Genomic DNA, 12,973 nt, shown 5'->3' with positions numbered 1-12,973 from the left:
ATTCACATTACTCAACATGACCAAGTCCAAAGGTATTCTAGGCAGAGGTTTCAATCGTGAGCCAAACCTGCAAGGACAGAGCCTTGATAACTCACCAGAACATCTGTCAGGTAGTCCACGCTGTAGTTTTCACCATGCTTCCGTGCCTTCCCATTGATAGACAGCGTATAGTTATAGTATTTAGAATTCTTTTCCTATTAGACAGGAAAGTAAAATTTGTTAAGCGGTCAGCACACTAGAAAGTCAGAAATCATGCTGGACTATACTCTGTTGTAATAGGGATAAGACATTTTGGATCGCCTGGGTAGCATGGTTGGTTAACCGTCAGACTCTCAGTTTCGGCTCAGGTTGTGATCTCAGGGTTGTGAAACTGAGTTCTGCATCTGGCTGAGACTCTCTCCTTCTGCTCCCTACTTCCCCAGCCCCAGTCAAATAAATCTTTAAAGAAAAAAAAAAGGCATTTTTAAAAAAAGGTAATTACTCATTTAGTACTGAACTGGATTTTTTGACTAGAGTTTTATTAACTATTAGCACAGTTTCAATAATCTGTCGTAGTTTTAAAAGCCACAAGTAGATCAGATAAAACAGCAAAATATGTAACTAAACCTGGTGTGATGCAGGAAAAACATCCCCCAGAGGAGTGACTCATAAATCAACAGACTCTAAGAGGAGAAAATAGCTAATCATAAACGCAGAGCAACTTAAGTCAAAATCAGAGCTAAATGAGAGAGTAAACATATTCTACACCTGTAGGGCTATGTGTGTAACTGTCACCGGCTTCAATAATCACTCACCAAGGCATACCAATAACTCCAGCCAAGAGGAACGTGTTCTAGTCCACCTGCATCTGGGGCTCCATACTGAAAAGCAAGACAAGCAGGACATCAGAAATGCTTAGCTATGACCAGATCAATAAGAAAGAGGAAGCTTTTAGAATCCTTTCAGATCAGTGCCTGAAACCAGATATTCAATTTTCCCAAACACATGAACCCAGTCAAAAAGTAAAGAACACTAAAACCTAGGAACTACTGAAGGAGTTTGTAAGCTATGGCCGTAGGCCAAATCTAGCCAGCCAACTGTTTTATATGATCAGTAAGCTAAGAATTTTTTTCCATTAAAAAATACAAGTAGCAATCAATAGAGGAGTGTTTTGTGACACGTGACAGTTACAGGGAATTGAAATTTCAGTGATGAAGTTTTTTTGGAACGCAGGTGCACTCATTTTGGTTTATGTCTATCTGCTTTCATGCTACAACGGTAGAGTCAAATACAGGAGTCCCCCTTATTTGCAGTTTCATTTCCCATGGTTTCAGTTAACCAGTGGTCAACCGAAGTCCAATAGCAAATGAGCCTCTTGACAGAAGGTCACAATGCCTGTCATTCTCCACTCTTCTTCTTATCACGTAGGTATTTTATCATCTCACATCATCACAGGAAGGGTGAGTACAGTGCAACAAGACACTTTGAGAGACACAAGACTCACATAATTTTTATTGAACTCTATGGTTGCAATTATTCTATATTGTTATTAGTTGTTGTTAATCTCTTACCGTGCCTAATTTCTAAGTTAAACTTTATCATGGGTGCATATACACAGATAGAAACAGTATATACAGAGTTCAGTACTATCCGTGGTTTCAGACATCTACTGGGGGTCTGGGGAAGCTTCCCCGTGGATAAGGCAGTGGGTCGGGGGAGTACTGTCATCACAAAAGAAAAGCTCAAATATTTAACTTCTGGCCCTTTCTAGAAAAAGTCCCTATAGCTTAGGCCACAAATCTCATTTCCGGAGTTACTGAAGGCAAAGACTGAACACTCGAACTGAACTTGTGGTTAAGAACAACCAAAATAATCAGACTATGAGCTCTCAGCTTATAACTTCACTTGTCCTGATGATGAAACCTACTTTTGGAGCTCAATTTATTTGATGAAATGAATTAAGTGACCAGAGATTCATCCCATTTATCTCAACAAGGTTTATTATTGCCCATTTAAGAAAGAATTTAATTTATGAGAAATCTTTGTATTTTAATGAATTTCTCCTAATTTTGTATACAGAATTTTTTAAAAAGATATTATTTATTTATTTGACAGAAAGTATACAAACAGAAAGAGCAGCAGGCAGAGGGACAGGGAGAAGAAGTAGGCTTCCCCCTAAGCAGGGGGCCCGATGCCAGACTCAATCCCAGGACCCTGGGATCATGACCGGAGCTGAAGGTAGATGCTTAACTGACTGAGTCACCCAGGTGTCCCTAATTTTGTATACACATTTAAGTGATCTCTGATACGCAAAGTAGTATAAATTCTCTTTATGACCCACGTCTTATCTCAATAACCTAGTATCTATACTTATTTCTCATGATTCTTTTCAAACTGACTTAACCTTCCAACTCACAAGGTTGAAAATTCTCCCAATTGTTGTGGGGAGGGAAAGAATGAACAGAAAATTCAGATTAAATATTAGTATCTTTAGCAACCATGGATAAATTAGTATGTAAGAAAATGTACATCTTTTCTTTGTTCTGCATCCCGTTTTACTATGAGAGAGAACCCAGACACTCTCAAATAAACTATTTCCTCTAAGTTTGAACTCTGAGTAATAGCTAAGGCCAATGTGGTGAACCTGGGGGCTATGAAATCTGGACTTGGCCAGCTATAATGGGTATCCCTTCATCCAGGTGCACAAGAGGCCAGCACACCCACCACTAAGCCAAATGCTGTAGTGGCCTGAATATCCCAGGCTCAGGGTTTTCCCTCTATCAGTGATCACTCCACATTTTCGAAAATGGGAACAAAAAGGAAAGGTGGTAGAAGGAAAAAATTCTTCATTCTCTTCCTGATAAAGGGGAAATGGAGACAAAGATACCATGAGACGAACATGACAAGCAAAATCCTTGAAGAAAAAGGGGAAGATGCATCAGACAGCAGCAGTCACAGGACAATTAAAAAAAAATGCTATGAGGCTATCTAAAGGAAGAAGAACTATAGTACTTAAATCATGTAAATATGTTCATGTAAGTAAATTCTTGTTTAATGTGCAGATTAGGAGAAAACTATACCAAAAACATTTTAACATGACTCAAATGGATAATAATTTTAAAAACATGAATTACATTAATTTACATTTCTAAAGTTTAAAAAAAAAAAGGAATAATGAGATCATTCAACCTACCTCATTTAAGTATTTCCCTGCGAAAAAAGTTTGATAACCACACATCGATCTGAGAATTGCTGGGAAAGTATTTGGTTCTTGGATCTTCTGCCAAGACTTACTACTGCAGTTTCCCTCCAAAGTGTTGTTAACAACGTGATGATTATGTGGGTACTTTCCTGTCAAGATACTGGCTCTGCTCGGGCAGCAAAGAGCACTTGGCACGTACTACAAAGCAAACAGAAGCAAAAAACCCAGTTACACAAGAAAGATGGATTTCTCCTCATTTCTAAAGAGAGTAAAGAAAGCTGCTTAATACTCTAACTTTGAATTTCTAGTTTCCCATGAAATAGTTTTTTGGGTTTTTTTTTTTTTTTGGTAACACATGACACACTTCAGAGCTGCTTTAAGTCACATAGTGGAGACCGTAAACAAACCAAGAGAACAGATTTCTTTTTCAGCTGGTTTCTTTCTGCAGAATAAGTTATTCCAATCTCATCTGCCAAAGAAATATTTACATGGTAGGAGCAGGGTTTTTTTTTTTTTTTTTTTTTTTTTTTTAAGTAGTAGGCTTCATGCCCAGCTTGGAGCCCAAAGTGAAGGTTGAACTCAGGACCCTGAGATCAAGACCTGGGCAGAGATCAAAAGTTGAATGCTTAACCAACTAGGCCACCCAGGCACCCCTAGGAGCTAGATCTTAACCAAAAATAAAGACTACTACTTGAATTTAATGTAGCTGAGAGGTACCGGTTCATTTTCAGGATAATTTGTAGCTTTATATATTTCCTGTATCACTTAATACACTAGACAGAGATTATTTTTTCTACTCTAATGATATTTTTCTATTAGCTACTATCATTAATAAACTTAGCCCATTTTACCTATTATTTGTATCTTAGTACACATCACCAAATCACTTTACAGAGAATAATACTAGTTTATACTCGCACCAACAGGGAAGGAATGCTCATTCAAGTACACCCTTGCCAAAATTATGTATTATCCCTTATTAAATACTTGGCATTTCTTTGGGCTTTCAAATTAGATTTGGCATTTTTAAATACTGGTGAGGATGAACATTCTCCACATGCATACTGACCAACTGTGTTTACGTGAATGACTTGTTCATGTGCTTTGTACATTTTTTTTGGTACATTTTTTCCCTGGGGCATCAGCTTCTTGTTACATAAAATCTGAGTTAAGGAAGGATTCCGTCATGTTACAATTATTTGCCATTTTTTACTTTTGCTTTTTCAATTTTGTCAGATTATTTGACTTCTGTAATTTTTACATTGGCAAGACTTTTAATCCTTTCGCTTTTTTGTCTGCTGACCTATTTTTTGGTTGATATCAAACTGTTTACTGTATCTTCATATTACATTTTGTTATCTGGAAGGGCAATGTCCTCCTTTAAGAAATTACGTTGATTGTTCTAACCTATTTATCATTCCAGATGAATTTAGAATCACTTTATTCAGCCTGAAAAAAATCTTGTTGGGATTTTGATTAGAATAAACTAATGTTGGGTCTTCCTGCTGAAAATGATGGCTGTGCCTACATATTAAGTATTTTTATTAAGCAGTTTTATTACATTACAAATGAAGTTCTGTAACCTTATTTATAAACATAGGTCTTAACCATTACTGACCAGCAGCTATACCTAGAGTCTGCATTTTCCGGCTGTATGAATGGGCTCTCTTCTCTCTCCTCCCCAGTACTTCTCTAACTGGTTATATAGGAGGAGATTATTTTTATTTTTTCATTTCTATTTTACTAAACGCTACTAATTTAAAGTTTTCGAACAATTCTACATTTTTTGGGGTAGAAAATACAAAGAAGTGGAAATAATATGTCTTTTTCCAATATCCCAGTTGATTCTGTAGGACTCGTGCCAATCACGACAATTCAGAACAGCATTAAGTGACAAGTATTAGGCCCTTGTCTCATCTCTAACAGCATTGGCCTGAGTCTTTCACCTTAATTATAAGGTGTGCTATTTGTTTGAAATACTCATCATAATAAGGATGCATTCTTCTAACAGTTCAATAAATTACCAGGAAAGGATGCTAAAATTTCAAAGGACTTTCAAGCATCTAATAAGATGAACATTACTTTTTTTGTCTTTCAACTACTGATCTTGTTGGTGGACAATATAACAACCACTATTACGCAGTATTTACTGCAATCAGGTGCTGATATTCAAGTGCTTGCTTTACATGTATATATTCATTTAATATCACAAAACCCTGAGACAGATTTTAGGACACCCAGTTACAAATGGGAAACTGGAGAGGTTAATAACTTGCCCAACGTCAAACAGTTAGAAAAGAGGCAGAGAGAGCATTCAAAACTAGGTGATCCAGCTCCAGAATCTGTGCTCTTAAGCACAACACTATGTTGCTGTTTAATGGATTTCCTGATAAGCTAGGCTACTACTTACTTGGTTATGTGCATGGTTCCTGAATTTGATTTGTTAGTATTTTATTATGGATCTTTGCAACTCTTTGCATCTCCTTCCTTCCCTCATTTGGGCTCCACACAGGCCTGAACTCATAACCCTGAGATCGAGACCTGAGCTGAGACGGACAGTCAGATGCTTAATTCACTGAGCCACCCAGGCACTCCTGCATCTATGTTTACACAGACATAGCTATTTATACTTCAGACATGCACATATATGTGTATGTACACACACACACAAGATACTGGTTTTGTTTGGTTGCTATTATCTTTCTCAGGCTGACTGTCAGGGTTAATAGGGGTTTGTAAAGTGGCCAGCAAGTGTTGACCACAAAGCAATTTACATAGCATAAATGTTACTTGATTCTTACAATCCATTTTCAAACCTCAAACAGCAAAGCTTTAAAAAAATATTCTCTAGTTCTAAGCTATAAATCAAACTGGCTTAGAAAATACCTACAATTAAGATTCAAATTGTAAAAAGTAATATTTCAATTAAAAGCATTTAAATCACATTAAATAAAGTCCTTCCTTTAGATCAGGCATTTAACTAGGGCTCCCCAAAAGAGCATGCTTCTTCTTAGAACATCAACAGCAAGTCTCACAAAATTAAGTTAGCTTTAAAACTTACAGCACTGGAGAAAGTCATCCCCATTTCTCCAATGAGAGCCTTGGTTTTCTTTAGTGGTGTCTGCGAAGTAAATAATCATCTGTTAAGCCATTTCCTCCAATAAAAAAACCCACATAGACCAAAACTCATGTTTTTTGCATCTTACTGGCAATGATAAGCTCCATTTTACACTAAGAAACCGCCAGAAGAGTTCTGTTTCAGGAGATGAACCAAACAGGTTTGGTTACAGTCAGTTATGTCCCATGCAAAAGAGCAGTGGGGTCACAATGCCTGCAGGAAGGGAAAGTTCACAGCTGATAGCATTATTCTAGCAATGCTGATTTCAATGTAATGAAATTTTGGTGCTCTCTTTTGTCACCAGCCCTCTCACAAGATAGACAGGGCAGATCTCCATTAATTCATCTTTAGGAGCAGGATGTGGGCTAAGAGATGAAAGGAGACTTCCACTCTTTAAAACAGGGAGGTTTTTAGATTCCAAGAGCCAGATAAGGTCCCGAAGCCCAGAAAAGGACTCAAATATCACCAGTGATGGAGTCCAAATGCATCCTTTTCAATCACAAGCTCAAAACCCCATGCACTAAGCCAATCATGACTTCAGGTAAGGACCTGAACCAGGTGGCAAGTAGTATAGACAATGATCTCAAATCCTAGAGTGAGGATAAAAGTATGAAGAAGGTCATTCAAATACAAATAAAAGGAACACTAACAATCTTTATTAGATTCCAGACAACAACAAAGGACCACTGGAGAGACTCTAATTTTAGTTGTATTTTATGAATCAGTTCATGATGATTTTGAAGTACCTTTGAAATCTGAGACCATATTCAGTATAGTTTTAAGTATACCTTATTGTGCAGTAATTCCTTAAAGATCACCTAAATATGTGATTATGTTAACAAGGGTCTTGTTTATAATACTGTATAAACGACTCTCTCCCACTGTTTTATATAGATAGTAAAAAAACCTAAAGAACCCATAAGCTCAAAAGGATGAGAATTCTAACTTATTTAAGAAGACCTTTCATAACTGCATGAGTAGCTCCATAATAGGTTTCCAAGGAGATGCTACAGATCTATGTCTTCGTTAACCTTCAGAAGCAATGTTGCCAACTGAGATCCTCCAGAAAACATCACTGGGTGCTACTTTCAGGTAAAGAATATTGGGCTGAATTAAACACTGGTTTGACAAGAAATCTGAGTTATGACAACAGAGGGAGGGGAAATGAGAATACAAAGTATAAATGGGGAAAAGGACCATGTGAGTTGACTATATGGGACTTAATCCTCAAACTGTTGGATAAATATGCAACACTACCTAAGAATATCTGATTATTTTTTATTTTTTTAAAGATTTTATGTATTTGACAGAGAGAGAGACACAGTGAGAGAAGGAACACAAGCAGGGGGAGTGGGAGAGGGAGAAACAGGCTTCCTGCTGAGCAGGGAGCCCGATGTGGGACTCGATCCCAGGATCCTGGGACCATGACCTGAGCTGAAGGCAGACCCTTAATGACTGAGCCACCCATGCGCCCCAGAATATATGATTTATAGTAAGACTATAGTATGTGATTATAACCCATTTGTTAAATACTTAACGTGTGTCAGGTACTGATCGAGGCCAGGACGAACAAAAGACAGAAGGTCCTTGATCTCATGACCTCTGTATTCTTGGGGACTTAACTAACAGGTAAACAATCACTTCAGGCAGTGAAAAGTGCTATGAACAGAATAAACTAGGATGATGTCCTTTAACTGGTGGGAGGAGAGGGGGGAAACGACTTTGGTTGGGTGGTCAGGAGAGGCCTTTTTCAGAAAGTAACTTGGGTACTCAGAGTCACATGATGAGGAGGCCAGCCATTCTAAGATCCAGGAAAAGGTGCTTCCAGGCTGAGTGAATAGCAAAGACAAGGGCTGCCGGAGAAGACGCACATGTGAGGAACAGAAAAAAGGCACATGAGGTGGAAGTAGCACAGCAAGTAAAGGAGACTGTGGGGTAAGAAAAGGTCAAAGTGTTAGACAGGAGCCAGCAGATGATGCACAGAGATTTTAGTGTCAATAAGAATTTGTATTAATGACTAATTTTTATGCTGCTAACACCAGTACAGTGATAACCATAATGTCTGCTAAATCAAACAAATCCTGAACAAGAACCACACTGTACTGAAAATGTCTGTGTCTATGCTAATCTGAATGCTAAAATGGATCCTTAAGATATCAGCAAAGAGAGTTACAAGGTTGGTCAGGTCAAGACTGTACAACACTGCTTAAGGAACAGTCCATCTGATACCTGGATATGGGTAAATGTGTCACTTTACTCGTCCAAAGCAAATCCCTTCCATAAAAATCCTAAGGAGTCATTTACTTTTTTGGCTCCATGTACAGTTGCTCTGAAATAAAATTTTAACATTTCTAATAATTGTTTTCAGCAAAGACATGACGTGTTCGTCCCCTACATTTCATCATGGCGCCTTCCCTCACTTCCTTGAAATTTTGACCAAATGTCACCTTTTCCAGGGTGAATGATTTTAGAAAGAGCGACCAGTGAAGAACAGTGTATCCATCCCACCAGAACATTCAAGTAAAATAAAAAAATAGGAACTATTCCCTAAGCAAAAAACCAGAGTCCCACAGGTGATACCTGCAACAAATACAAGGAAATGTTCAAGATGATCATAAAAGACGATTTCAAAGATGACTGAAAGATTCTACATAACACACTACATGAAGCACTAGAATCCTTCTACCTGAGCTGGCCTGGTGGATTGGACTACGGTTTATTTTGCCAACGATGGCAGCAATTCATAATTCTTTTTGAGCCAGAGACCTCATTCTCCACAAAACTGAAGATAAAATACAGAGTATTACATATAAATTAAGGACTTCCACGATCCCCCTGGTGTTCCTAAATAACATCTTAAGAATCTCCGATCTGAAGTATAAGTGAGTAGCTGATGTGGGTATGTGGAATGACATCTGTTAAGTCAGTATTCTAGAATATGAGAAAAATGGGGCTTCAAGATCATAAGACACCTGGCTTTGTTCCTTATTAGCTACATGAACTTCAGCCAAGTTACTTAACACCCTCTAAGTATTAGTTTCCTCTTATTTAAGGGAAGGACAATATGTACAGCAGAGGACTTTTATGACTGAAACACAAGTATAAAATACTTCACACTCTCACGGCTCCAAGCAGGTTTTCAAATGCTGTTACTGTCTTAGTGATTCCCCTTCAAGTCCTGCTTGACAACTAGTGGTAGAATACCCTGGAAAAGGATACAAGAGAAGCCAGAATACCCCAGAGAGTTGAGAGCATTAAATTTGACTTGTTCCCCACTTAATTTTGGCTCTTTAGTATAAACACCTATAAAAAAGAATCTGATACTGGTTTAAAGAAGCAAATACAACATGTTAAGGAGAAGATACCTCAAAGCTATACAGACCACATCTGTGTTCTGTAAAAATTAAGAAACTCAATTCTGAACACCTTATATTTCAGTGATAAACTTTTGTTTTCACCAGAGATGCAAAAGCTTGACCTTTTAATTGTTTTAGTCACTAAGCTATTACTAATTCTTGATAGAGATAGCTTGCCTTTTCTAGACAAAGCACTTTTCAAGGACACACACACACAAAGTTTTTTTTAAAGGAATTTTGTGAGGAGAGTCAGTGGAGTGGTGGGAATGGAAAAAACAAAGTAAATTCCAGGAAGGCAATTAAGTAGAGACTCTTCAATGTCAATGTGGTGGAGTAGAAACTAAAAGGCAATGAGGCATATGTGGCACAAAGTGTAAATGCAAGCACCTTAAACATAAACTAGAAAAGTTTCTCAGCACTGTGAACACAGTCCTGAGTAAGAAATACATCTTCATTCATAATCCAGAAATACATATAAGGATATGCGTACCTTTATCATATATACTCATATGTATCACACCAACATTTTCTATTCTACTTTATTCCACAGGAAAGTAAAAATCTGGTAGCTACTCACTAAACTATTTCACAACGCACTTATGGGTTGAAATCGGCAGTTTGAAGGACACTGAGGTAGGGTGTTCCCAGACAATTTAAGTTAGGAACCTCTTGCATGAAGTGTTTTCATAGTCTCAGCACTTAGCTGAAAACAAAAAGAGAACCGAAAGGAAGAAATAAAGGACATATATATTTTCTTAAAGATAAGAGAAATGCCATAACCAGGATCAGAGCATTCATCAGAATTTTGACCTGTTTCAACTACATAACTGCCTTGGGAAAGCCACTTTCTGGGGCCTCCATGAGGAGGGGATTGGGTAATGCTCCTGAAGGTCATAAATTCCAGAACTCTAAGATAAAGAAGCAAAATTCACTCTGAGAAAGAATGAAGTCTCATGACAAAACACATTTAAAATGGAACATGGACAATAGTAGCGAATTATCAGCCAGGTGTTCAATTAAGCTAATTGAATTCTCTCGATTCTTGTGAGGCAAAGCGCAGCCCCAAGAGTTCGACAACCTATCTACCAGATTAGTTCATCTCAGCACTTACTGAATATCGGGCACAGACATTGTACATGGAGACAAACACAGAGGTGGCCTAGGTCCTTTAAAGAGAGAGCTGGACTTGTCCTCAGATCCTCTAAGCCAAAAGAAAAACAAGGCTTGCGTGCTCTTAGCCAGCACCTGCTCCTCCTTGGTTCAGCCCACCTCTAACTGGCGTCCACCTGTTTATTTTGAGCTATAAACGCGAACTCCGCAGCACTAAGGTCCAGGCTCGAACCTCTGGGTGGTGCGTGCATGTGTGCCTACTCAAAAGAGATGCGGGAGAGAAAGGAAACAGAGTCCTGCGGCCCCTCAAACTTGAGTATGGGGTCAGACGTGGCAAAAGCAAAACTATCCAGGGTCAAGGCACCCAGCTGAGGGAACTGGGAGTGGGGATGGGGAAAGAGGACAAGAAACCTGGGGGTCGGCCGGGGAGACCGAGGGGCGGGGCAGAAACAGAAGAGTTACCATGCCGCCGAGCACTTCGTCCTGGTCGTCGGTGAGGAGCAGCACCACATTGGGCCTCCGAGAGCCCGTCGCCACCCCAGAGACCCCCAGGCAGCTGCCCAGCAGCAGCAGCAGCGCCGGGCTGCAGGAAGGCAGGTGACGGGGGCTGTTCCGCCGCGGCCCACTTGGGGCCAGAGGCAGGAGCCACATGGCAAACAGGGTTCCGGGGGTGGCCCCGGGACCGAGTGGAGGGACGCGCAAGTGTCTGAAGACCAAAAGGCGACGAACGGCAGGAGGAAAAGCGTTGCCGGGAAAGGCCGGGGGGCTGGGGTCAGGCGTTTTCTCCCCCAGCACGATCACGTGAACCGGGGACAGAGGGCGGAGCACGCCTTGCGGTCACGTGAGGACCGACGGGGCGGGACTGCGAACCAAAAGGGAGGCAGGGCGGATCCGTGGGCCGGAAACCGGAAGTGGGCTCAAGGGGCGAAGAACCGGTCGGGTTGGGGGTTCTCAGGCTCGGGTTGGATTCTCGATGTGTATGTGAACATTTGGTGCGAGGGTTCAAATGGAAAGAAGGGAAGATGAAGTGAACGAGGGAGTCAGCTCACAGCGCTTAAAAGAAGGGAGGAGAGTGCTTACCCGATAGTAAGAGCAGCTGGTGGGCGAAGTCTGTTCTCTATCGTATTTTATTCTCGAGTCAACAGCCACTTACGAGAGCCCTTATGTTTAATCATTTCTCATTTTCTCTACAGCTCACCTGTTCCACTCGAAGCTGGACTCCGGCTCAGCTTTCTTGACTCCAAGCCTCAGCTGATAACGTGTTTTCAAACAAACGATTTAGGGATATCCTGACAGCCTAATACTACTTGGTGAATTTTCGAAAGCCCTCTTACAAGATGTTGGAGGATATGCACATTGAACAAAACAAAACCCCTGAAACATAGTTACCCAACCACATTAAGTAATCTTTAGGGGGAAAAATTCCATGTACTAAGGCTCCAAATATTTCTGTGATACAGAAATACAGGTACAGCTCTACCTCAGCCGTCTGCTAAAGTCTATGAAAACAGAATTATCCCTGGCAAGGTGAAGGGTCAAGCTTTATTCCCAACTTAGAGCAACAGCCTATATCTCCTGGCTCCTAACAAAGTGTATTTTCTCTAAGCGAGACCATCTGGCATGAAAAGTGTTTTAAAACTCACGAAAGCACTATAATGTGTTAAAAATAATTGTGGGAGTACTTTGAAGTGTCATATATACAACTGTAAGTCTTATGCAAAAGGAAGTGTTAACTTTTTGAAAAAAAATAGGTTTACAGAAGGCAAGAGAATCTTCACAAAATGAAGTAAAGGTTTACTGTAAGAAAAAATATTCTGGGAATCTGGTCAGAGTTGTTCCGGGATGGTCAAGGTACTGGGTTACAGCCTCAAACTATGCTCATTTTGCAAACTGGTGTAATAATCCCTTAGGAAACCAAGACTTCCAGGAGACTTCTGGCACAAAGAAGAACCTGCATTGATGCCCCAAATTGTAAGATTATATCACTGGTCTTGGGTTCAGGGGTACTTTATGAACTATCTGATGGCAGAGATTGTATAAATAAGAGCTAGCTTTATTCCAGATGCTAGACTAATGCTGAGGAGACCCTTCCTTTTTCATGGAACTTGCAGTCTAGTTGCAGAAAGATATACTATCTAATAATCACAGAAGTGTATAATTACAAATAAGGAGACATGCTATGAAGGAAAAGTAAAGAGAGAAATGAAC

At 39.7% G+C, this 12,973-nt stretch overlaps 1 protein-coding gene across 1 annotated transcript in view; it reads right to left on the bottom strand.

Annotated features, from left to right (window-relative positions):
• The window catches only part of GNS (glucosamine (N-acetyl)-6-sulfatase), a 56,177-nt gene extending 44,598 nt beyond the window's left edge, over positions 1-11,579 (bottom strand). Inside the window, exons 1-5 of the mRNA XM_046012156.1 lie at positions 11,228-11,579; positions 6,243-6,302; positions 3,173-3,379; positions 795-860; positions 96-194 (exon numbers count right to left, since the gene is read on the bottom strand). Of these exons, the coding sequence (XP_045868112.1) occupies positions 96-194; positions 795-860; positions 3,173-3,379; positions 6,243-6,302; positions 11,228-11,416 (621 nt within the window). The 5' untranslated portion in view covers positions 11,417-11,579. The remainder of the gene's footprint in view (positions 1-95; positions 195-794; positions 861-3,172; positions 3,380-6,242; positions 6,303-11,227) is intronic.
• Between the last annotated feature and the right edge of the window lie 1,394 nt (positions 11,580-12,973).

Source organism: Meles meles, chromosome 7 (assembly GCF_922984935.1).
Source record: "Meles meles chromosome 7, mMelMel3.1 paternal haplotype, whole genome shotgun sequence".
NCBI lineage: Eukaryota > Metazoa > Chordata > Mammalia > Carnivora > Mustelidae > Meles > Meles meles.
Note: the sequence above shows the minus strand (reverse complement) of the source record. Positions and strands in the feature narration are given on the sequence as shown.